This window comes from Archocentrus centrarchus, chromosome 14 (assembly GCF_007364275.1).
Source record: "Archocentrus centrarchus isolate MPI-CPG fArcCen1 chromosome 14, fArcCen1, whole genome shotgun sequence".
In the NCBI taxonomy this organism is placed as follows: domain Eukaryota; kingdom Metazoa; phylum Chordata; class Actinopteri; order Cichliformes; family Cichlidae; genus Archocentrus; species Archocentrus centrarchus.
In genome coordinates, this window is record NC_044359.1 from 20,364,764 (window position 1) to 20,391,816 (window position 27,053).

The 27,053-nt window shown below is 41.1% G+C and overlaps 1 protein-coding gene across 1 annotated transcript in view; it reads left to right on the top strand.

The window, feature by feature from the left end:
• Positions 1-2,073: 2,073 nt before the first annotated feature.
• The window catches only part of LOC115791537 (sodium/potassium/calcium exchanger 3), a 28,715-nt gene continuing 3,735 nt past the window's right edge, over positions 2,074-27,053 (top strand). The window contains exons 1-16 of the mRNA XM_030745627.1: positions 2,074-2,738; positions 8,711-8,827; positions 19,601-19,677; positions 19,837-19,911; positions 20,039-20,123; positions 20,701-20,804; positions 21,257-21,331; positions 21,425-21,450; positions 24,078-24,131; positions 24,240-24,382; positions 24,503-24,669; positions 24,751-24,988; positions 25,462-25,628; positions 26,302-26,416; positions 26,518-26,630; positions 26,785-26,850. Of these exons, the coding sequence (XP_030601487.1) occupies positions 2,636-2,738; positions 8,711-8,827; positions 19,601-19,677; positions 19,837-19,911; positions 20,039-20,123; positions 20,701-20,804; positions 21,257-21,331; positions 21,425-21,450; positions 24,078-24,131; positions 24,240-24,382; positions 24,503-24,669; positions 24,751-24,988; positions 25,462-25,628; positions 26,302-26,416; positions 26,518-26,630; positions 26,785-26,850 (1,725 nt within the window). The 5' untranslated portion in view covers positions 2,074-2,635. The remainder of the gene's footprint in view (positions 2,739-8,710; positions 8,828-19,600; positions 19,678-19,836; positions 19,912-20,038; positions 20,124-20,700; positions 20,805-21,256; positions 21,332-21,424; positions 21,451-24,077; positions 24,132-24,239; positions 24,383-24,502; positions 24,670-24,750; positions 24,989-25,461; positions 25,629-26,301; positions 26,417-26,517; positions 26,631-26,784; positions 26,851-27,053) is intronic.

Sequence of the window (27,053 nt, forward strand, 5' to 3'; positions counted from 1 at the left end):
AGATGCTTCACTACCTGGCACTAGTGTGGACACTGTTAGTGAAACACGCCACTGAAACATACAGTGAAGACACGCGAGAGGATTACCTGTGTGAGAACCTTTATGTAAAAGTAAAACCTTTCAGCTCCTCTCACTGACTCCCTGCCATCCTGATGGAGATATCTCAGTCATTAAACAACATCATGGCTTAACCATCAAGTGAATCAACACAACTCCAACACACATCTTAGTTAACATGTCACCTTGCATTTTTTCCAAACTCAGATCTTTAGTATTTGAATTATGTTAGTTTTTGTCTAGATGTTTTTATGATTTTAGTCATGGGTCCACAAAGAAAAGAACTTTACTTTTAATGTATCTGTTTTTTCCCGTATGAAGTATCTTCATCTGGTGTATAAACATATAATATTTTCTGTGATAGGCTGGTGTGATCCACTTGCAAGACGGTCTCTAGTCCATTCCTGTCATTGTGTTGTTTGGGCTTCTTGACATACCTAAATGTTTTACAAGGTGGGAAATGAAAACATCTGCTAAAACCTTGGACATAAACACATCGTGTTCTCATAAAAACAATATAATGTTTTATTTGAATAAAACTCTAATGCATACCTTCAAAGTGGAAAGAACACCACCATCACTTTTGCCCTATGTAGTGTTACCTATGAGCTATCCATAAATTTTTTTTATGTCTTATCCAACTAGGGCTGCAGAGGCGCTGGAAACTGTCAGGGTGCGAGAAACACTGCGCTCCCTGAAACGCTCACGTGCACAGCTAAGGTCAATTTAAGGTTATCAGTTAACCTAACATTGCATGTATCTGGTCAGAAGAAAGCTGGAGTAACCAGAGAAAACCCATCAGGTTTAAACCGGATTATATAAATGGTGGATGTAACCTCAGTGATGTTAACCATTGGTTGTCTGGATTCAAATTTGACATTTGTTTTTTTTTTTTTGAAACAGCATGAGAGAGGGCAGGATCTGAAAACCAGACACTCTGCATGCCCATACTAAAGTATTCCCTCCTTCCCTATTTTATTCTAAATGGGACCATAATTTACAAAAATGATGATCATGTTCTATTATAGAACATGATTGAGAGCATGAACTCATTAGCAAAGCTTGTTCCGAAGACATATATTAGGTGAGTTTTCTTACAGACTTAAACACAGCCCGCAACCAGAGCAGTTGCCCCATTCTGGCCATTAGAAAGAATGCAAATTGAAATCTCTCGGCTGGCCTGGGAATGCCTTGGGGTCCCTCAGGATGAGCTGGAGGAGGTGGCTGGGGAGAGGGAAGCCTGGGCTTCTCTGCTTAGGCTCCTGCCCTGCAACCCGGCCCCGGATAAGTGGAAGAGGATGGATGGATGGATGGATGGATGGATGGCAAATTGAAAGCATTTCAGCATGGGCTTCTCTTTTGACACCAGCTGTGCCAAAAAGTGATTGCTGATGTTTGCATTTGTGTTTTTTTTAATGTCTAATATCTTTGTTTATATTGGTAAATAGACTGTAGTCAATAGGATTTCCAAAGGGGTTCTATACAAAATAAAGAAATAACCTATTTTGCAAGTATCCTTCTGACTCTGCGTTATTGTACCTACTCTACAGGTACAATACTACATTATATAATAATGCTTTATATAATTATTATCAATGCAGTCCTTTTTGGCCACGACAGAACTGTTATGCTTTATTTGTTGTAATTTATTTATAAATGATGGATGTAACCTCTTCTCCAGATCTCTCTTGAAAAGGATTTCAGTCTCAGTGAGACTTTTACCTGGATTAAATAAATAAATAAATAATAGTTACTAGAGAACAAGCAAAAGACGACATGGGAGTGCATTATGGAGAATTTCACATATGTTAGGGACTAAGGTCAGCGTATCTTCTTCTGCTTAAGTTATTATTTCTGTATTTCGCAAATTTCAAATTATATACAAGTGCAAGACAGAAAAGGTTGTTGCTAAAATGACTGATGCATTTAGCTCCAGATTCCGTCTTCTGCACCCCCATATAATTAGGTGAACCAGGTGCGTTCAGCCAATCAGGTGTGGGCAGACGTTGAGACGTTGCCGCCGACACCGCGTATCTGTCACACCTCGCCGCGTTTGGTTTAATGAAGCCACCGCTCGCAGCTCGGAAAAGTGGAGCTGTAAGATCCATTTCATCTGCTCAGCATCGTCTGCGTTTGTCGTCGCCTGGTGGCCGCACGGGGGAAACCTACAGCGTGAGCAGACAGGCAGAGTGAAGGCACACGGGGCTCAGAGCATGTCGCCTCCTGTTGCTGCACCTCACTGTGAGATCTGCTGTCGACCTTTCAGGCTGTGCACATGAACCCAGAAAGCGTTTTCGCGCCTCTCCTCACTATGTGCGACCCGGACCTTTGGACGAGTTTACCAGCACGGCGTCTCCCCTGAGCCTGGAGGGTGGGGGGGGGGAAAGCTGGGCTTGTTGTTTCGGGGATTTTTGACACAACTTGTCAGAGAAGTCGCTTTCTGCTCCCGCCGCCGCCGCTGCTGCTCTCGCTGCTGCTTCTGGTGGTTTGCTCGGAGCTCCTTGCGGTGTAAAAGTGTGAAACAAGTGTCAGAAAGAGAGCAACAGATGTTTTTGGTGGATATGCGGCCGGCTGAGGAATGAAAGCAGCAGCGAGGCACCGGCGGCCCTTCCAGCGGTTCTGCTGCTGTGGAGTCGGGCTGGTCGTCGTCATTTGGCTCGCTCAGGTCATCCAGGCACCAGGTGAGACCTTAATATAGACATAAGAGGCTGAGCGCGCCTGCGTGCGTCTACTGTATAAATCTATACAAATATTAGCCGTAGAATAATAAAAAAATAAAATTTACAACACATTCTTTCTCTTAATATGCACAATATAACGAATCTGTGATTTTACACGGATGTGTGTTGGCTCTGAAAAATGAGAAATGCCGCTACTCTGCCCACTTTGATGCTGAATTACTATAACCTCGTTCAGACATATATATATATAATTGACTCTTAGTGTGCTGACAGTTAAGGGAGCAAACCAGATGAAAATTGTTTAAAAATACACAATCAGATCTTTATAAAGGTAGTGTTTCTCTCAACTATAGCTACACTGAACTAATAGAAAATGGTACATAAGTCATGTGTTTGTCTTTGAGAAAAGACTCACACGTTCCCAATTTATAAATGATGTATTACATATCTATACTTGTATTACAACTGTAGGTGCCGCATTGGCCTGCAGATGTATGTAAATGGAATTAAATGTACAGTATTATAACATTATTGTTATAATATTAATGATGATGAATAAGTAGGAAAGCAAGCAGGTGCACACTGACTGAAGTGATTGTCAAGTTTAAATCTGCAGCAGGATCTGTGCACCCTGAGGGAAGGTGACAGTTTGATGATTACATAAAGCAGTGACAAACTGTGCCATGTTTAAATCCAATCACTGCGGATAAGGTCAGTTATGGGTTAGGCATTCAATTTATATTACATCTTCATTGCTGAAGAATTACTGTATACAACAGGGCATGTTTAATTTTTCTGGACATATTTGCCTTATCCCCAAATAGATTGCCTGTCCTGTTAGTAGCTGCCTTTTCCCAGGCTGTTACCCAAAAGCAATGAATGTGGCTTTCAGCGACAAAACAAAATGTTGTTAAATGTTGTTAATTAGTAGTAAAATTAATCTTATTTGCCTCAGATTGTTTCTGTTGGCAGCATATGACAAAAATCTCATGTCCCCACAGACTGATGCCTGCATCCTCCAGGGTAAAATAAACTTACATCTATAAAAGGACATCTAGTTAAGTAAATGTCACATAAGTAATTGGATTTATAATTTGTGTATATACAGGCTTCCATCTTTATATGCATCCTTCTGCTTAAAGCACAGCCACTGTAAGATTATGCACCCCCTCCAGTTGCATCAGTATCCACGATTGGCTGGAATTGGCTTATTTTGTATTTTTGAACATATGAAATAAATCTAATTTAAATGTGTTATTCTCATCTAACCACATTACACCTAAAGGCATCACCCCACCCCCTCACCCTTCTCCAGCTCATTATCATCCTCTCATCGCCTTTGCCGATGTGGTCACTCACTGTCACGCGCACTCATCAGATGCTCGAGCACCACCAGCTTCGCCCGCTGTGATCCTTTGTGCAGATAAAGATTTGAATAGGTGAACTTTTTGTTCCATCAGAAGTGTTTGGTTTACCTTTGGGTTTCATCCCGGTATTGCAGGACATCCTTCATGGAAGAGTGTCCTTCTGAATGAGCTGTGTCATTAATATTTATACTTCACCTTTAAATTATGAGCGTGCCCATCAACTCAGAAGAGGTTTTCTGAACTGAGACCAAGGCTGCTCATCTTAAAACCATATAAAAGCACAAAGCATGTGGCCTGCTGTTTGCAACGATCACAGACAGGTTACTCTCACAATAGGTGGAAAATATTACACATACTGTAGTATCCTGAATACCACTGCTTCTAGAACCATTTATGGATGTGTCGCTCTGTTACTATCAGCCTGATACTGGGGGAGAAAAACTTTACATTCAGTATTGGAATAATGGATTAAAATCCAATGCACACTACTGACACGTACACTTAAAGAGCACCTTTAATATGATTTTGCTAAAGAAGAAAGATTGATGGTAAAATACACGTTGTTTTTAAGCAATGAAAAACATGAGAAACACCCTTCAGACACCAACAAATTTGGAAACTCCACATCAACAAGTCATTTCCAAGATGGGAGCACTTATCTGTACAACTGAGAATCAATGACTTATCATTGTACACTTTCCAGAAACATGCAGCTTTAGTGGATATTAAACATTTTCTAGCAATTTTGCAGCGGTAAAAATAATCTGTAAGCACAGTACAGGCATGGCCTTTCAAGACTGATATACCCATATTGCTCATTTATACAACCAGCAGACATGAAGCAACTTTAGGATCATTTGGAGCTGTTGTCCATTACATCTTGAAAGACTGAACAGCCAAAGTATTTAGGTCCTTTACCTCAGGAAAGATAGTCGTACTACAGTGTAAACACAGATAACGCTGTTGCAGCTCACACACAGTAACAGTGACATTTTAGGATATGAACATTGTGAAATCTGCACACAGTCAGATGCCTGTCTTTGAGGTGCTTAGAAAAGTTTGACATGTTTTCTTCTATTACTAAAAATGGCGTGAAGCTCTGATCATCGATAATCTGCTCCTAATTGTCTGACTCTATCATAAAATGTTTTCATGCTTTTTTTTAGTTTAGACTCTTTATTTTATTTTATTCTACACTCAGATGTTAATCCGAACGTGGTTGAGGCATAATTGAATGTTTATCTTTGTTTACGGACACGTACTAAAAGTTCAGTGTGAATGTCAGAGATCCAGAGGACTGCAGTGTTATCTACACAGAAACATTGTTTCTGTGTAGATAACAGTGTTTCCATGAGAAGATTGGACTGAAGATATATATACTTTTCTTTTTTTTTCTTCCTCAGACATTTAACTTGCATTGCTACCGCTGAGGATTTCAGTGCCAGGCACTTTTACTACTGCAGATTGCTGTCTGTCTGGCCTTGTGGAGACAGTGAAGGTGTTTGAGGTTAGATCTCAGGAAACTGGCCTGTCCAGTCATCGTGTGATTGATGGCATCAAATGTCTTGTTTCTGCAAAAGAAGGAGATACTACTAGGTTGTCTTTTGAGAGAGGAACAGAAGATAGTGTAGGACCTTGGTCATCGATGTCTTATATAACACATTCTTGTTCCAGGTTTTGGGGGGTGGAGGAGTGGGTTGGGGTTGGGGTGGGGGGTGGGGGGTTAGCATGTGCTAAACTGCCATTTATTCCAAGTTTAGCACTTGCTACAAAAAGATATAGAAAATATGATTTCTTCATCACATTAAGGCAAAAAAAATTAAAAAAATCATAAAATAAGCTGGCATGACTTACACTTGGAGATTTCCCACAGTGTGCATTGTCATGCAGTCAGCTCTGAGATGAATTATGTATTTAAAGTTTAACATCATGGTACATTTCTACATTCACCATGTGTGTTTATATTGGGGCATTTCTCAGCAGGATTAATGTATTTCCATTCAAACACCACATTTCATGTTTCATCAGCTTTCATCATTGATCATTCTGGAACCTCCTTCCTTTATTTACATGTAAATGTCAAGGCCTCTAGCCGACAGTCTTCTCTACTGTAACAGGAAAGTTGTCCTAAACACCATTGATCATCAAAGTTATAAGCACCTTCCACGTCAAAGGTCAGTGTGAAAGTGAAGAGTGTGTTCTTAATGCATGGAAAGTGTGCACATGTGTAATTTTGTGCAAAAAAAACCTTGTAACTTCAGGTGAGATTAAACATGGCAGCATAAAGGATATTTGTTAATTATCACTGAGAAGCACTAAGATCTGGTGAGCTGCCACCTTGCCTGAAAAGAAATGAGTGTCCTATGCAGTTTGAAGGCAAGACTGATTTGATTTGATATGAAGACAACAGAAACCCAAATAAGCACGTGCTGCAATTAAGCGATGCAGAAGATCATGTCTGAACACGCAATATGTCGACCCTTGAAGCAGATGGGCGAGAGACGCAGAAGACCACACCCGGTAGGTAGGTAGGTCTAAGAACAGGAAGCATTGCAATTTGCACAGGCTCATCAAAAAAAACTTACCTGATCTGAAAAGTCTCAATGTCTGCTGCAACATTCAGATGGTGGGGTCAGAATTTGACATAAACAACATGAAAGCATGGCTCCACCTTGCCCTGTATCAGTGGTTCAGGCTGCTGCTGCTGGTGTAATTGTGTGGGGGATATTTTTGGGCCCCTCAGTACTGACTGAGCATCATTTAAACAGCACAGCCAACCTGAATGTTGTCACTGACCATGTCCATCTGTTTATGACCACAGTGTACCCATTTTCCAATGGCCGCTTCCAGCAGGATATTGCACCACATAAAGCTCAAATCGTCTCAAACTGGTTTCTTGAACATGACAATGAGTTCACTGCACTCAGACGGCCTCCACAGTCACCGAATCTCCAATAGAGCACCTTTGGGATGTGGAGGAACCGGAGATGTGGATCATGGCCGACAAATCTGCAGCAACTGTGTGATGCTATCATATCGATATGGACCAAAATCTGTGAGGAATGTTTCCAGCACCTTGCTGAATTTATGCCATTAAGACTTAAAGCAGCCCAGAAGGCAAAAGGGGGTGCAACCCAGTACTCGCAAGGTATATCTAATAAAGCTATCTAATAAATTATCCAATTGAAATTGTGCCTGTCATCCCCCCCCCCCCCCCCCCCCCCCCCCCCCACACACACACACACACACACACACAGACACACACACGCTCTGGAAGCTATTGCTTACTCAGTATTAAGTCTAAAACTAATATTTACTTTCTGCTAGTGATGTCTGTTAACAATTTTTAGATTAATAAATTATTTCTTTTGCAAACTGTATGGAATGAGTAAAAAATGCTCACCACACATTCACAGAGCCCAGTGATATGTTTTAAAATTCCTTCTAGTCCAACCAACTCTTCAAAATCCCAGAAATGTGATACAGTTAATCAAATGGTCACGATGTTGTACTGTAAATGTTGTCTGTGTGTCATAGCATGTTAAGATTATAAGAAGAAATATCACCTATTTATGTCTCCTTTTCCTAATGAGCCATGGTACCGGTTTAGGCATTTATAGATGTCTCCCAGTCAGACGTGTGAAAAATGGTACAGAGCCATCTGTGGCAGAAACCTATTTGAATTTCATACGAGTCGAGCTCCTCTTGATACCTCAACATGAAAGCCTTCATGTCTCTTCTCAGCCTCGACCGCTGCCCTCGTGAAATGGGCTCATTGAGCTGTAAGGTACAAAGGGACACTACAGCACCCGGCAATCACGAAATGCATCAGAGACAGACGCCGAGCGGCCTCATAATAAAAGGACAGCATGTAGTAGAGTGTAATAACTGCCTCACTATCGTCTCAGCCTGTAGTGGAAAGCTCTCTGTGGGTGGTGGTGAAGGAGATCTGTATTTTTCCCCCCCCCATCATAGCAGAGATGATGAGACAGATCTATCTGATGGGAGTTCTTCAGCTGTCGCTTTACTAAAGCTGTACAAATGGAAACCCACACAGATTAACTGTCGAGGAATAAAATACACGACAGAAATACACACCGTAAAGATTTCAGGGCTGATGGCTGAGGAATAGTGAACATGCTGTTATCTCCCACAGCCAGAAACACAAAGCTACAGTCTGAGTTCCCACTGGACCCCCCCACCACCACCACCAAAAAACCCCACAGTGGCACGGTTACAGTAAAATTGCTCATTGAGCTTTCAGACTTGTCAATGAAAAATAAACTGACCAATTTGCAGGCATCACATTCAGCTAATTATTTTCATTACGGACTGTGATTATTTTTGCTTCATTTTGGACAAAAACTTGAATTCTTTCAGCTGAGAGATGTGAACCAGCAAATGCTTAACATTTTTGCCTAAAACAAATTTACAAGTTTGTCCTTTAGTCAGATAATTAAGGAGGCAATCCACCCACATGCGGCGTAACTCATTAGTGGAAATAGTTTCTGATCTTCACCGTAAATCAAAGCACAGAGGTTACCTTCTGCACTTCTATTCAGCTGGCTGCTTTAGCGCTAAAATGACGTGTTCTTTCTGTAACAGAGACAGAGTCTTTGGGGTTTCAGCCAGGCGTGAATGGTGAGACGCTACAATGGACACGAAGGTTAATGCAGGAGAAGTCAGACAACCAGAGCCTGGATCTGGATCAGCCCCGAGCAGGTGAGTCACCTAAATAGATGCAGTTTATTTCTCCCGGACACACCAGCAAGCTCTCCAACACTGTCTGCACTTCCTTCCACTTCCTTATCCTTGAGTTTAGGGTTCATCCACAAAGGTAATACCTTTAAAAAAAAAAAACTAGTACGTTGTAATATATTAAATTTGCCTCTAATAGTGATTTTTTCTTAAGACTTTTCTTAAGACTAAAATACATAAAGATAACCAGACAGGGCTATCTTTTTTATTTGTTCTTTGCTTGTTTTATACATTGGAGCAGTCATTAATTACTTAGGAATATATTGAGGAAGTTATGCTCCATCTCCTTGTGTATGAGGGGCTTTAATTTTGGGCGCTATGCCCTTCGAGGTTGTCTCCTTGTGCAGCAACAATGCACCACCCCTGATTCTCCTGCGCCCTGGAATTCCTACTTTGACCACTTACAGGCGTGTAGTTCTGTTGGCTGCTGGATCTCCTAGGACAAAGTAGCACAGAGCCAAATCTTGCAAGTAGGGTTGGTGGTTGGCAGTGAATGTAATTTTTATTGTGACCCCAAGAAACCAAAAGACATGCCGTTTCAGTGCACTGTGAACACCACAGTTTCGGTGAGATTTGTTGGGATGATACAGTTGAACTCTGTGTTGAAAGCTCGACCCCTGAGTGCCTCTTTCAGCTTGGACACTCTGGGGTCTTTCATTTAACCTTCTGTTTAGTCTCTGGGATGTACTCAGTAACCAGACTCCACATTCTAAAAGTGATGAGCTCCACATGAGGTTTGGGTCTGTTTGACACAGAAACTGATGTTTGCTCTTGGTGCAGATTTGAGGCCAGTGTTTAAGTCTCAAAATCCACTCCTGGAGGTAGTCAGAAGAAGACATCAAAGGAGCAACCTGAATGCTGTGTATTATTGCATATGAAGGCAACCTCAAGGAGGATAAAAGCCAGTTTTATTTGAGTTTATGGGTTTTTTTTTTTTGTTTGTTTTTTATAGGCACAGTCTCCTATAAAAAAATAATAATAGCATGCCCATGCAACTTAGGACAGAGTTCATTTGAATAGTTTGAAAACTAAGTCAGAAAAGGTTCAGCAGTTAAACTGCTGGGAGTTTATATGTGAATGTGTGTGTATGCAGGTAAACAAAGAAGTCTACCAGAGATGTACTTCTGCCCTGCAGGTGAACTGAAAGGTCACCTAGACTAGGCATTGTGTTTGTTGTCATGAGTGTGTAGTTTGTGTGTCGAGCTTGTGCACAGAAAAGAGGAGACAGATGAAGCACATAAGGAGGCTGGCAGAGGGAAAGTCAGATTAGATTTTCTAAGGTAGTCTGTCTGTAACAGATGCCCAGTTACGTTCTTTGCTTCCTGAGCTTTGGTGTGCCCCGAACGCTTCGGACGGATTCAAACTGCCCTTCATGAAATTATTACTGAGACATGCAGCCATTCAGTAGCCATAATGGGACTTCTGCTTCTCTGGTTCTCAGGCTGATTAGCTGGCTGGCTGACATGAGCTGCATTCATCACGGCTGACAGTTTTATTATTAAAAATTCAGATCAGAGAGGAAATCTCTTCATTGTTGTGTGGGGAGAATAGCACAGAGTAGATAAAATAACACGGCTGCTCAATGAAAAATCTGCTGCCCTTCTGTCAGAATACAATTCTGTGTCTCTGTATCATCTGCATTTACTCTGTGGATGTTCGAATATTAGGCTGTCAGTCATAATATTGTGTTGTATGCAAACTGAACAGCTATTGTTGAAAGCTAAGGACAAAATTTCAGAATTGGTCTTTGGGCAAATCAAGTTATGCTAATGATATTCCATGCAAATGGCCTGCCGGGACCACACTCCTCACTAAATGCCATCCAAAAAGTGTTCTGCCAAAGGGGGGTGTGTAACTTAAAAATAAATATATACAATATATGGACAAAAGTATTGGGCCACACTTTTTAATCTTTGACTTCAGGTGTTTTTAGTCCAATTGCCACAGGTGTATAAAATCAAGCACCGAGCCATGCAGTCTGGCTTTACAGACGTTTGTGAAAAAATGGGTTGTTCCAAAGCGCTCGCTAAATTCGAGTGTAATAGGATGCTGCTGTTACAACAAGTGAGTTTGTGAAATTTCTGCCCTTTGTGTTCAACTGTAAGTTGTGTAATTGCAAAGTAGAGGCATTTAGAACCACAACTCAGCCACAAAGTGCTAGACCACGTAAAGTTAGAGTGCTGGCTGCAGTGCGTGAAACTCGCCAGCGCTCTGCTGATTCAATAACTGCAGCTTTCCAAACCTCCTCTGGCATTAATGTCTGCACAAAAACTGTGCTAACCGGTGGGCTAGGGGACTGATGCTCTGCAGTCACATTGAAACACCTCTAAGCAGAAATTTGGGCAGAAATTTTGAAGCAATATCAAAATGAACTTTAATTTCAGTGCTCACTACTTTACTAATGTAACCTTATTAATAGTAGCATATATTAGCATTGGTGGTTCTACAACAAAATCTCATTTTAAATACACCCATCAGCATTTATAGCTCACAGAGTGATAGCCTTACCTTCATCCCTGGTTGTAAGAATCACTCAACGCCCCCAGTGGACACACCCTCATCATTTTACATATATATATCTTTATTGCTGGGTTTGGACATAAACAGGGGCAGGTGTTACAGGTAGCTCACTGTCCCTCTGTCTGCCACACACCCTCTTCTCTGATGTTAGAGTAGACGTGCTTATACTCCACACTTGTGAGATAAAATAATGAGGCTCGGTGTATCTCCTCACCAGTGCTCCATTTAGTCTGTGTAACCAATTTTGTTTTTCTATCTGATGACACACGACCTTTATTGAGTTCCTGGCTGCAAACAGATCTCCCTCATTACCTCTTACTAAGACACAAGTGCACATGGGGTAGATACTTGGCTGTGGTAATTCACTGGAGACGTGAAGATGTAAAAAAAAACTGGACAGGTAGTATAAGACACAGCAGTGAGCACGACCCCAGCCTCAGGTTGCCGCCCTCCTTCTCAGCCGGCCATCTGACAGTGATTGCATAATCTGGAGTGTGATTAAAAAGCCTGCCCTGGACCTCGGGGGATATTATCTCGGGGATTGCGCAGTAACGTTCAGCCCTCAGGCTCTCTTTTCATCCCTCTGCTTCTTAACAAGATGGAGACGGTGTGATCCGGCTTCAGCTGACAAGCCTCGAAGAGACGGTTGTTGCTAGGCAACTGAATGCTAAATTTTGAAACCCAGACAATTCTGTCTTTCAAGCATTAAAAGTGCAAAGAGCTAAAAATAGACAGCTGGCCTTGGGGTGAGGGTTTGGGGTTCAAAGAATCCAAACGATGTAAATGAAGTAAATGGCTCAGAGTGTGTTGTTGTCGAGGTTAGTTATGATGTTTGTTTTGGCAAGCGACAGTCAGCTGAGAATAGTATTTTTCCACAGCCGTGTTTTTTTTTTTTTTTTTTTTTTTCTGGGGGAGGAAGTGTTGAGAAAGGAAAAACTGGCACATAATCCAACTCAAATTGTCGTGAAATGGTCTTGGACTTTTATCAGGATGCTTACATTATACAGTCACTAATGAGACTGTAGCAGATTCTGAGCAGATACGGTTCCTCATTCCAGTTCATCTTCTGTCCATTAAACAATCGGCATTTTAAGAGTAAAAGTAAATTTATCACAGCCTCTTCCTTAAAGGAAATGTTTATGCCCCAAATATAATTTGCATGTTTCTGCTCTCACCTTCAGGGCCATTTATCCATCTGGATTGCTCTGGTGTGAAGTTTGGAGATATTGAGTGCAACAAAGTTGTCTGCTGTTTCTTAAATATATTGAAACCAAGCAGATACTCACATGCATGCAGGATTACTTAATAACGTACATACTTACAGTCCCCTCCAGAAGTATTGGAACAGTGAGGACAGTCCCTTTATTTTTGCTGTAGACTGAAAACATTTGGGTTTGACTTTAAAAATTCAATATGTGACAAAAGATCATGAGCAGATCGTTTGTTTCTCCAAACTTTAGCCTTTCCATCACCTTGGTAACAGTAAATCTTTGTCTCATCAGTCCCTAAAACATTGTCCCAGAATTTCTGAGGCCTGTCTCTGTACTTTTTTGGCAAATTCCAGCCTGGCCTTCTTATTCTTCTGATTAATTAGTGTTTTGCATCTTCCACACTTCTGGAGGTTGTTGCTGATGTCACTAACAGGTGTTTTAGGGTCTTTCTTTACAGCATTTACAATGTTTCTGTCACCATCTGCTGTTGTTTTCCTTGGTCTAACTGTTTCACATCTGTTACTTTGAACACCAGTGATGATTTTCTTCTTCAGGACCTTCCAAATTTTTGGACTGGCTATGGCCAGTGTTTGTACAAAAGCTCTAATTGAGTTTCCATCTTCTCTCAGCTTCACAGTTGGTTGTTTTTCACCCATAGACCTGGAAATAAAAGCTGAGATGTTCATTTTTTTTGTCCCATATTCAGATGTTTTTAGTCTGCAGCAAAAATAAAGGGAATGGCCTCACTGATCCAATACTTTTGGAGGGGAGTTTATATACTTACTTGCTTAGTTACCTACATATTTACATACTTACTTGCCTTATGTCAAAAAAGAGGTATTAAATTTCCTTTCATGAAATCATGATCTGGTAACAAAAAAACTTACAAACCTTGTGGTTATCAGCTTTGTGTCTTCATGCTGAACTACAACCACCAAACATAGGAAGTGTGCAGTGAGCTAACCTTGCAGCTCTGCTTCCATTAATCTTTACATCTTGTCACAAACACGTCCTTCTCATAGATAGATGCTGACTTCTGCAGAGTAATGAGGTTGGCAGGTATAGTAATGTGGAAAAAAATGGTTTATATATGAAACTGCTCACAGGTTTTAGTTTGTTTTTGTTTTTTTGTTTTTTTTTTTTGAGTAACTAGGTCATGATTTCTGAAAGGACATTGCTGGCATTTTGCAAAAGCTTTTTGGAGGTGAAGGCCAACATCTTTAAAACTGGGCAAGTCAAACCAAAATAATTAATACGGTTAAAATGCATTACAGACCAGAAGAAAAATATTCACATTTAACTGTGTGGGCAATCAGTCTGCTTTTAAAATTAGCGATTAATCTGACGTTTTGTGTCTCCGTTAACTTTATTTCCTTGCTGATGATGTATCATGTTGCAGTTTAATTGGCCAAATGTTCATCCTGCAGTTTTTTTGTTCTCTATTATCAGAACAGTGTAAAATTGTGTTTAGTGCATTTATTAATGTGAAAGGTGGTTGGTGCAGCTTGAAGCCCTGTTGCTGTTTCATCAGCTTTGCATTCAGTCTGCCTCAAAGGAAAGGGAATCAAAGAACAAATGCATAATTGAATTTACATTACACACCTGGATAAAATATTTATTTTTTGATTCCTCATGAAAAATGCAGCTGTATTGCAGAGGTGTGTGTGTGTGTGTGTGTGTGTGTGTGTGTGTGTGTGTGTGTGTGTGTGTGTGTGTGTGTGTGTGTGTGTGTGTGTGTGTGTGTGTGAGATGATACACCAGTACACCAGTGCTAGTCTGGTTGGTGCATGATAAGTCTTTACTCGATGTGCTCGATGTGCTAGTCAATACCGTAGCTGGACTCCAGGACACCCTGCCGACTTTCAGATCGATAACATTATCCTATACCGCCCACTGTCCATCCATCGGCTCCACTGAAGCCTGCAGCAGAGTGACTCAGAGAGAGCTCAGCTCCTCACATCAACACTGCTTTGACTCAGCAGAGGTTTGACTTCTAAAGCCTTGTGCAGAATTTGCTTTCTTATGCTTTAAGATTTAATCTGCAGCATGGGCTTTTTTTTGATCTGAAGTAAGATAAAATACATATTCAAGAAACAGTGTGTCCCCTTAAACTACAGATTTAAAAATGGACTAAGATTGTCATCTGATGTCCTGCTATAAAAAATACACCACAATAAAGAGGTAACTGCCTGATTCCTCCATTCAGCTGGAAATGGGAAATATTATTTTATAATGGCTATAAATGTTGTAGTGGACTCAACTAAAAGCTAATAAAGTTTTATGCTGTAGCAATTCAGTGTGCTGAGGATGAAAGCAGACACATTAGGGTCAACTTCCACCTGTCTCTTGACACATGTTAAACTATGCTTCCTGGTTTTTATTATGCTTCAGAGTTAATCTTTAAAATTGATGCGCTGTGTACTTTTTCTTTATACTTATTTTCTGCTATAAATTATCACAGTTTTCCTTCTTTACCCATCTCACTCTGACAAAGTTCAACAAAGCGTCTTTAAGAGTGATGAGTAAATCCACGCCACACACTCACAGTGTTCACCTGTCAGCCACAAGATTAAAACCACCTGTCTTATATTGTTCAGCCAGAATAACTCAGGGAACCTTTTTTTTTGGGGGGGGGGGGGGGGGGGGGGGGGTGTACTATGGGATCTGACACTTAATCCTTTGGGTTCTGGGTTGCAGGATAGGGTGAAGAACTTAATATGGTCATGCATGGACTTGCATGATGGACAGTTTGACTGATGGTGATATTCTAGGTGGGAAAAGACATTTCTGTGCCACCCCAGAGCAAGTAAAGATCTCAGCCTGGCCATCCCTACAAAAACTGTCCAGCTCTGCTGCTGCTGTCCCATTCCTTGAGCCTTGCTTGAGTAGTTTGTAGTGTGATGGGGCACATTGTCCTGCTAGGAAAGCAGGGAATGCCATAGGGGTGTTTTGATGAGTAGTCAAAGATAAATGCCCAAACTCAAGGTTTAATGTTGTTGACAGTATTTTTAATGCTGTGGCTCATATGTGGTGTATATAAAAGTGGGAAAACGAGTTATTGTTAAACTTTAATCCAAGTTGTGTCAACATACGTAGCTCATTTGTGTCTTTTTAATATGAAAAATTGAGGCCAGTTGTATTTTCATTCTGGCATCTGAATTGTCCTCCCACAGCATATAATTTGAATGTGTGCAGTTAAAAGTAGAGAGGCATTTTATAGTGTTTAATTATGTACGGTGATGTGAGCAGTTGTTGGGTTCTAACAGTTTGTTGCTAAAGTACAAATGATACTCAAACCCAAATGATACTCAAATTCTGATATTTCTTTTCCAAGTGCAACAGATCTTTGAAAAAAGTTTGGTTTTGTGATTGAATTGTGGATCCACTCTCACTTGAAACCAGATCACCGTATAATTATTATGTCGCTTCCCTGACTTGTCTTCTTTCAGACTAGTGAAGAAAATGCCCAAAATACACATTTAGGCTTTTAGTTTATCTATTGGGCTTTTGATGCAAATTAGTGCATACTTACTGAGATCCCTCACTTGCATATTTAAACAGCCAAACTCAAAAAATGATTCATTAATGGGAGCACTAAATTGGGGATGTTTACGGTAATATAATGTCTGTCTTTCCAGTAAAACACTGCTTAAAAGAAATTAACAGAATATTTTGAAACCAACCAAGATCTCAGTGGGAAGAAAATCATGCTGGATATCGATACCGATATGAACTGGGAAATGCGTTAGGAACAAAAAGTTGCCACATGGTTTGATGGAAATGAAAATGATCAACTTACAGACGGCTGAATTCAAAGACACCCCGACAATCAAAGTGAAAAGATGATGCAGCAGACCTAGTCGTTCATTTGATTGCAGCAACTCAAAGTCGTCCTCAGTAGTTTGTATGGCCCCCACATGGTTGTATGCATGCCTATGTTGGGGCTTCTTCCTAATGAGATGACAGATGCTGTCCTGGGAGATCTCCTGGCAGATCTGGACCAGGACATCACTGAGCTCCTGGACAGTCAGAGGTGCAACCAGGTGGGGTCAGATGAACCGAAACATAAGAGGCATTCTATTGGATTTAGGTAGGGCAACTGTTGGGACCAGTCAATGGTATCAATTCCTTCATCCTCCAGGAACTGCCTGCATACTCTTGCCACATGAGGCTGGGCATTGTTGTGCACCAGGAAGAATCCAGGACCCACTGCACCAGTGTCTGGTGCAGTGGGTCAGTGGGTCCAAGGATTTCATCCTGATACCTAATGGCAGTCAGGGCGCCGTTGCCTAGCCTGTAGAGGTCTGTGCGTCCCTCCATGTATATGCCTTTCCAGCCCATAACCAAATGGGTCCTGCTGATGGGTTAAGGACCTTTTATGGCCCTGTCCAGCTCTCCTAGAATACCTGCCTGTCTCCTGGAATCTCCTCCATGTTCTTGAGACTGTGCTGGGAGACACAGCAAACCTTCCAGCAATGACACATATTGATGTGCCATCCTGGAGGAGTTAAACTACCTGTGCAACCTCTGTAGGGTCCAGGTATTGCCTCATGCTACCAATAGTGACACAGACCCTAGCCAAATGCAAACTAGTGAAAAAACAATCAGAAAAGATGAAGAGGGAAAAATGTCAGTGGTCTCCACCTGTAAACCCATTCCTGTTTTGGGGGTTGTCTCATTGTTGCTCCTCTAGTGTACCTAGTTATACTCTTTTACTTCAGCAACACCTACTGTATGTACATCCACCAAACTTTCCAGTTTTAATCAGGTCTGTATTCCAAAGGCTTTTACCAAAGGATTTGTTTATATATCACTCAGAGGCTTATTTATAGAACATTTTATCCCTAAAAGAATGATTGTTGACAGTATTTCAAGACATATTCAAAACCCGCCTTTAAAAACCCTTTGAATCTGTCAACAAAATGAAACCTACCTTTCTCCAGTGTTCACATTTCTGTCCTGGAAAAGTAATTCGTTAATTTCATACTCTACTCTGCTGTAATTTTTCCTTTAGTTACACAAAAAAAGTATTACAAAAGCTGCTTGGTTATACCCTAGTTCAGGCTGTAAAGAACTCCTCCCTGTCAGCAGTACAATGCATTCTCATATTTCTGACAGTCTGTCCCATTAGAGGCAAGCACACAGCTAACTGAACAGATCTGAAGTGAGTCTCCTCTTTAGGAGTACTTCTTGTGGAGGAGTGCATCAAAGATAAGTGAGCTGCTGTGAACACTGTGACAGACAGAACTGGATCAGAGGTGAATGAGCTGTGGGGGCTTCTTGTGATTCTGGCAATAAAAAAACACCGGGCCACCAGAGAAAAATGATAAAAATGAGTAACCACGCAGCAGCACTGCTGTCCACATGTTCCCGAGTGATTAGTAAACTTGTGACTTTATTGCTCTGATGGCACATCTGGCTTAAATCTTTGATTGGGGAAGTTGCAGATGTGCGATCATCTTCAAGCCTCTGGTGTTTCCGTTTGTGGCCTTGCACTGTGAGACCACAGTGTAAGATTCTTGGCAAAAGCACATTCAGCAACCTTGAGGAAGCCAGTAGACTGTTTGTGTCTCTGTGTATCTGTGTGCTGTTCTTCCCCCTCCCTCGCTCTCTCAGACCTCTCCTGAGGGTTCGTAAGGAAAAATAAATATTTTTAGACATTATGGTCCAGAGCTGCTGTCACTTCTTTTTTTTTTTTTTTCTTTTTTCCATTTTTCATAAACCCCAACCATGGGAAACACATATTCACCTCCCCCTTTCTCACTGTTGCCTTGCCTTTGGCTTCCTACTGCCACCCATCAAAAAAAAAAAAAAAAAAGACCTGCCCCCAGGGAGAGTGTCACCATAGTAACTACCTTCACTAGAGCAACCCCTCAAAGTGTCCATCTGAGCTACATGCCGAAGCCCCTACATTTCCATCCTAACCTGAGAGTTTATGTCTTAGGAGTCTTCCAGAGTAAAGAAGGCAGAAGAATTACAGTACACACGTCCAACAGCTGATCAGCTTGACAGGCCGCTTGAGAAGGCGCACGCAGCACCACTTCAAATCTAGCCTTTTTCATTCGTGAGATTAGATGACAGAAAGTTTACGTGCTAAGCCTTGGCAATTTATTGGACGAGTCCTGCCCTGCAGTAACAGCTGGAACACAAAGAGCTTTTACCTCAGTCAGCCCTCAAACTCATCGCAGCTCTTAAAATTGATGCACAAGAAGCAGTTTGTGGCACAACAGCAAAAAAAAAAAAAAAAAGCACAAATATGCACAAACATTTGTATTCTCAAACTGAACATTTCTGTCCCCTCCTCGGGACCATATGGCCTCCTCTTCTCGATCTCTGCCGCAGCAGAGTCAAAGATCAAATCTCACATCCCTGATCACAGGGGACCCTCTTTTAATCCATGCAATCTGTTGTTCAGTTTCCATGCAGCCGAGGTGCAGCGTGTATCATGACGGTTACGCTGTGCTTATTGTGTGCTTGTCGACCCACTGTTGTCTCACAGAGCAGAGAGGCTATTTATAGCTCCACGCTCCCCAGTAGTTTAAATTCATCCAGCTCAGCTCAGAGTTGTAAATTGGAGCTGTACCACACACTCAAGGCTTTCTTTCGCAGCATCGAGGGAACAGAAGGCAGCTAAGCTGTCATTAACAGTTTTTTCTTTTTTCTCCCTTTAAACTCGAGGGAGGACAGGAAGCAGCTGCCAGTTTCACTTCCACCTCACTTCCTGTGTCATTTGTCACTGCAAAACGAACACTGCGTCTGTGTGATGTTGCGGTTTGTTGCACGTCTGTTAGAGATCTTACCTGGAATTGGTGGCACAGGATGATGGTATAAAAATGACAAATTCATTAAAAAATGTGCAAAAAAATAATAAATAAATGACCAGAGTCACTTGGATTTTTTTTTATTCTGTTTTTCATTTTCTTGCAGTTTTTTCCAGAGGAATCAAAAAATGGTATTTTCAATTTTTAGTTTGCAAAATATTTAATAACATGCGTGTACCTTGCAGCCATCCATGAATTTCCTGAGGACATCTTCACCAAAGAGCAGAGGAAGAATGGGGCTGTGTGTCTCCACGCACTCTGTGTGAGTATTTCTTGCAATGTCACCTCAAATCTGCATATTTTTCTTTCTCGCCATTTATAACCTTGAGTCATCTGACATCATTACAGAACAAACAGGACGACCTGTATAACTGGTTTATATTATATAAAGGCAAGGTGTGAATGTGTTCCTCTCTTCCAGGCCATCTACATGTTCTACGCTCTGGCAATTGTCTGTGATGACTACTTTGTTCCTTCCCTTGAGAAAATATCTGAGGTGAGGAAAACCAGCCCCAGCTGGCTTTCAGATATAAATTTATTATTTTAAAATATTATTATTGGACTTTTCGAACTGTATTCTGGTGTGTGTCCCCCCCTTTTTTTTTTTTTTTTTAATCTTCCAGAACCTGCAGCTCAGTGAAGATGTAGCCGGGGCCACATTTATGGCTGCAGGAAGCTCAGCTCCAGAGCTTTTCACCTCTCTCATTGGTTAGTAGCTCAGCCAGTTTTAACCAAGTAACAGCTCTTTCAGTTCAGAGAGAGCATGTCAACATTTGCTTTGACCTTTTGTCATCATCTTAAGTGAGAAAAGTTTTCTCAGCGAGGTCAAAGTACGTGATCAGTGATGTTAGTTTGTCAGCAAAAACTGCCAAGATTTTCATTAAAGTGGAGCATGGGTGAAAGAATCTCTCAAGTTTCAAAATAAAGCAGGAGTCTTGGCAGAGGATTTGCTCTCTGAGTGTCCTCATCATTACAAATGTACCGATCTCCGTAGCTGCCAGACATATCCAGGAGATGTCAGCAGAGTCCAGTTTAAAGCAGCAAGATGTTTTTTTTAAAGTATATCATACTTTAGCTTGTTGATTTTCAAAGAGAAATAACACCTAAATGAATATCAAACATGACCTGCAGACAGGTAACTGGTCATAAAGGCTCATTTGATTGTGATTCAGATTCAGTAAAGTCTAATGTTTGTTATAGAGAATGCAGTGAAAGAGAGGAAAAAACACAATGACAGACAGTAGAGATTTTATCTGAATTCAGTCAAATATTCTGCACTTTTCAGGTGTCTTCATCACTAAAGGGGACGTTGGAGTCGGCACAATCGTGGGCTCAGCTGTCTTCAACATCCTAGTCATAATCGGCTTGAGTGGAATCTTTGCGGGCCAGGTAGATCGAGCTTTTGACACTTAGTGTCAGCTTACAGCCAGATGTTTGTCACACGTGCCATAACTTTTGTTTAAAGGGAAGCTGTTGTGCTTTTCTGTATTTTCTCTCATACATAGATATTGTTACAGTGCTCTTGTTATATATTAATAAAGCTTTAAATTAGTTTAATGTGCAAGTTATGTCAGGTTTCAGACTGCTCGAAGCACTCAGTTTTTTCTACTCTTTGATCATTATGATGTCAAACAGAGGGCTTAGCCTTAATGTGGTCGTCTCAGGATGCAGCAACACGGCAAGCTGGCTTCAAGAACTTCCATTTAATCTGTTTGCAAAAAGAATTTCTGATTAAAAGGTTCCCTAAACCTGTTTTTACACATGTACAGCTCTGAATAATGAGATGCTTATGTTGTTGAATGATTTAATACTGTAACACTGCTCTCTTCTCTTCTCCACAGACAGTGGTTCTGACATGGTGGTCTCTCTTTAGAGATTCCTCCTACTACATCCTGTCAGTGCTGACTCTCATCATGGTGAGATGTGCATTTAAACAACATACAGTGTTTCTCCCGTGCTCGGTGTCGTCCTCATTGCATTTAAACAATCTTTTTTTTTTCTTTTCTTAGGTCATCTATGATGCCAGAGTGGTGTGGTGAGTCCACACTGCATTTTCATTTTCAAAGGTTGCTTTAGAAATTGCTCAACTCCCTGGCTTTGTGTGCAAGCCAATATTTTACACTGTTTTCACTGCTGGTATAAATGAGCTCGGTTTGACCTTTGAGACTCGCAGTGTTTAAAAAGTCTGTCAGGAATCAGATTAAATGGGTCGAACAGTGCGGTTGCAGGAACAGAAGCTGATATTCCTGCTTTCTCATTTTTGGTTTACTAATGACAGTGAAAACGTCATTAAAACTGACTTTAGGGCACATTGCTGTCATACTCTGAATGGCGTCACAACATCTTCCTCAAATGATTTTCATTACAGTGATGACAGCATCCCAGCAGTGATTGTGGACCTTGGTAAATTGGTAAATAAGTTTCTGATTTATTCTGGAGAAATACTAACATCTGAACAAATATTTCCAGTCAGGGGGAGGAGATGCGATGAGGAACACATTAGCAAATTAATTTGGATTGATTTCTTGTGGAGGTTTATGCCATCGGTGGCACCAATTTCAGTGATTTCCAGTTTATTTGCAAGATTGATTTGAGAGTGGTTGTTAGATTGATTTATTTTGTGTAACTCTTCCTTTACAGCAGTTTTATTTGGTGCTCTGGAAGCCTTCTTAGCTTCTCATCCCAAAACCTTTAGAGTAAAAGGGCTCTCCATTGTTGTACGTGTTGGGGTTTTAATGAAAAGGTAGATTTATACCAAGGATCTAATGTACACTGTGCGATATATAGCAGACTGTTTAATGAGTCCTAAACCAAGATAATCTTGCTGTATTTCACCTCACCACTGTTGTGTTTGTGCTTTTTCACTAGCAGCTGTATCCACAAAGCATCCCAATGCTCAGACAGTAGTTGAGAACAGACTGGAGCACACTGAACTTAATCCACAGCTTTTAATTACGAAAAGAGACAAATATTTCCACACCGTGTCTTCACTTTATCCTTCTCACTGTTATCAGCCGTTCCTTAATTTATTCACAAACCCCTTTTCACTTCTCTTTGACCTCAATGGGAAAAGGTCATGGGGTCAAGGAAAGATGTGGAGAATTAATAAGGACTTAGGAAAAGAGAACTGCAGTGCTTAGAGAACCTGATGGCAGGTTAATGTGAGTGGATGCAGGCTGCATAAACCCAGACAGCACAGTTTGTTTGTTTTTTTACCAAGGTTGGCATTTTTTTTAAAAAAGGGACTTATAATATTTATAATTAAAAAGTGAAATGCAGTGCTTCTTAAATTGAAATGAGTTATTCATCCTCTCTGCTCATATTTTCTTGAACTTAATTAATTTTCAATGCATTTTTTAAAAAGTTACAATGTGCTTCAGTTTCATGGCAGCATCTTCATAAAAAGCAGATTTTAATACAGTAGTGTAACGTTCATAGTTTGTGTGTGCATTAACAAACTATTGAAGGATAAAAAATTATCAGCAGTTTCCAGAAAGTTGACTCAGTTCATCCAGATGTAACATTTTCAGTAAGAGAAACGTTTCATCGCTTGTCCAAGTAGCGGAACCTGCAGTCAGTGGTCACCAAAGGAATCACTTGGATCAGCAATAAAAACGTTTCTCCCACTGAAAACGTTACATCTGGATGAACTGAGCCAACATTCGGGGGTTTCTTACCCGATTACTGAGCATGCATCGGGACGTATCATCAGGTTATGGCCTGAAGTGGAAAATGCACTAATAACAGTTACATGATCAGCTGAACATTTGTTTTCACTAACAGTCGGATAGTACATCACTCTGCATCGCATTTCATAAATGATGGTCCAGTGTATCCTCTGCTGAAGGAGGCACTGAAGCGCCCCTTCTAAATATTTAGAGACCAGCTCATGGCCCCCAGGCAGATGCTACTGTGACACAACCCTGAGTCAGGAACCTCTCTAAGCAAAACTGACTATTCAACCACAAACTATAGGTCACCAAAACCAGCTGACAGTCTGTAAGTAAAATCTGCATGACAAATGGACTTTTAAAGCCATATTTTTGGTGCTTTTCTTAATTAGGAGGTTCAGAAGACAAGGCTGACTTTCATCTTGTACAGATGATCAGAACGAATAAAGTAATGAATCTACAGTCCTCTGAGTAAATGTTTATTTTCCCAAAATTCAGGTAAATTGTAGTTAAAAATATTAAAACAAAGGAAAAAATAGGGTAAATCTGTCCCACATTTCTGTCACTGAACATAAGAACACTTGCAGTCCCTCACTGTCATCTCTGGCAGCAGTTTTGCCTGCAGGGACGGCTCATATTCGTTTACATTTTCATCCAAATTGATATTCCACAGGTATAACACCATTTACCCAAATCAAGTTTCCATAAATATTATATCCAGTATTTGTGATGATGTTCTCTGTCATTTTCCCAATCTGAATTTTTGAGATGCGTTACTCATATTTCTTGAAACGGTCAGGTTTGAAATACAGTGACCCACCAGAAAAACACAGTGTGGGGCGTTATGAACTGACTTTTAGCCATGAATGCACATATTATCAGCTGATCAGTATTCATCATTTCTATGCTCACATTCACATCTCTGCGTTTACACTGTGATTATAGAAGATTTGTGTAGCAGACTAACAAAAATGTTTTGCTCACTGTGCAGGTGGGAGTCCTTACTTCTAATGACGATGTATGGAATCTACATTATTATCATGAAGTAAGTTTTCCAAAGACAAAACCTCCTCATTGGTCACCAAACCTTCACGTGTGAGTTGTAAGGACACTTGCTGTACACGGTAAAAGATGGTACTTTGTTCTCTTGCAGGTTCAACTCGCAGCTTTTTATGTTTGTGACGCATCGGTTGAGGAGCGCTGGGCCATGCTGCCTCCGATCAGAAGAACGCCGAGACAGCAAGATGGGAGAAGATGCCTCGGCTTGCAACACGTCTATGGTGCTTCTGAACAAAGGTTGGTCAATATCACATTTTGTTTTGTTTTTTTGTTTTTTTAAACCTGATTTATATGTTGAGTGTCAATCAAGTGTTTTTTTTTTTGTTGTTTGTTTAATTGCTAACATCTCATTCACAGGCCAAGCCCATGGTCAGGAGGCTTCTCCAGTCATCATGGTAGATGAGCTTCTCATCCTCAACCCCCACAAGCTGTCCTTCTCAGAGGCTGGCCTGCGTATTATGATCACCCCCCACTTCTCACCCCGCACCAGGCTCTCCATGGCAGGACGCATGCTCATTAGTGAGGTATTTAATGCTCTCATATTGTGACTCACTCACGCACAAGAAAAAAACTCTAAAGCAAAAAATTATCACTCTTGACCACAGAGACAGAGGCTGGTCCGTATTTCAAAGAATCAGCGGGAGGTTGAGACCGGACCCGGGTCAAGAGGGGGCTCCACCAGCAACAGTCTGAAGAGGACAGCCTCCTGCAGTCTGGAGAATGGAGGCGGGAGACCTGGGATAGTTGACGCAGAGTCAGGGGACAAGCCAGGGGCTGAGGCGTGTCAGCAAGAGGAGGAAGAGGAAGATGAAGATGGGATTTTCAGTCCAGTGCGCATTCCAGGTGAGAATTATGCTATTATGCTCATTTCTGACTCCATACTTTTAGACTTGCACTCTACTAGAGTAGCTTTGCATTATTCAAGGTTAAAAATGATCCTTATTTATCTTGGCGCAGCCCCTCAGTTTATCCACTTAACTCCTGTCTGTTTAAGGCCACCCTATCTTTAAATAAATTTTCTCCTCATTGGCTGCTCCTCACAAACACCAGGCAGGTTGGGCAGAGAGCTGTGTGCCTTACAGTCATATTAAGGATATCATTAAGATCAAAGAGTAGTGAAACTGTCAGAATCCTAGGGTTTAGAGCAGTCTGCAGACTGAGCTTCTGCAATGCATACACTGGCCTCTGAACACTTAGCCTTCAATATCTACAGCTAGTATTTGTCAGTTTATTGATGCCTTAGATTTAATGTTATTACTTTTGTATCATATTAAGCCCTTAATAGCTGATACAGTGAAAATGATGTCTCATCGCAGATGGCTGGTGTGCGCGGGTAAAGTGGGTGATCACATGGCCTCTGGGCCTCTTGCTCTACTGCACTGTGCCTAACTGCATTCTGCCACGCTGGCACCGCTGGTTCATGGTCACATTTGTAGCCTCCACTTTATGGATCGCTGTCTTCTCCTACCTCATGGTGTGGATGGTAAGAGTTGGTCTTCTATCTACATTATTCCATGTATTCTTCGACACCTACTGAATGCCGATGTGATGTACATCTTCAGGTCAATTCACTTTATTTATACAGCACCAAATCACAACAGTCACCTCAAAGCACTTTATATTGTAAGGTAAAGACTCTACAATAATTACAGAGAAAACCTTAACAGTCAAAACAACCCCCTATGTGCAGCACTTGGCGACAGTGGGAAGGAAAAACTCCCTTTTAACAGGAAGAAACCTCCAGCAGAACCAGGCTCAGGGAGGGGCTGAGGTGAGAGAGAGACAGGACAAGAAGGAGAAATCTGCTCTCTCTTTCTAGTCCCTGTCAGGACTCTAGCTGCAGCATTTTGGATCAGCTGAAGGCTTTTCAGGGAGCTTCTAGGACAGCCTGATAATAATGAATTACAATAGTCCAGGCTAGAAGTAATACACATGTTGGTATGTGTATTTAAAAAAACAAAACAAAGCGAGTTTGAAGGTTTTATTGGCCAGTGAGCTACACTATCTTTACAGTATGCACAACAGGGCTATTTTTAAACAGTGATGAGCTGTGATAAGAACAGGATTGACTGTTCTCCCTATAAAAACTGTGTAAAATCACTCATACAACTCTTTACAGCTACTTTATCCTGATGTGTGCTATTTGTTTCTATCAGGTCACCATCATCAGCTTCACACTAGACATCCCAGATTACATCATGGGCATAACCTTCCTGGCAGCAGGGACGAGTGTGCCTGACTGCATGGCAAGTCTGATTGTAGCTCGACAAGGTAAATGTGTCCAGCATCATTTTTCTTTTTTTAATGTCTGTTCTCTCTTTGTTGTGCAAGTACTTGAGAATTTCTCCATCACTTTTCCTATCTTTACTCAGGCATGGGGGATATGGCAGTGTCTAACTCTGTAGGTAGCAATATCTTTGACATCCTGCTGGGTTTGGGTTTCCCCTGGGCTTTGCGTACACTTGTGGTGGACCACGGATCATCGGTATGCTTACACTCATCTTTATGTAACTGCTATTCAACCTTGGCCTGTCTCATTTTCCAGGGTTACTAATGTCGGTGTCTGTGTGTGATTTATCAGAGTTTTTCAGGTTCTCACGTCTGATGCTCATAAAACTGTGATGTTCTTCCTTCCACAGATATCCATAAATAATAAAGGACTTGTATATTCTGTCATTCTGCTGCTGGCGTCTGTGTTCCTGACAGTAAGTAAATGCTGAATATCAAAGGTTGGGCAGTTAAGTGTTATTCTGTCTTCACTTGTTTTGGTTTGCAACATTGCTGCAAACTCAATCAGGGTTTGTTAGGCTACAGGAAACTCGGTGCATTGCCGCACTAACAAAGTTGCCAAACATGTGGAGCAGCTTGCAGCTAATGAACCAGATGTTTCTCTCAGGATCTGGTGGAG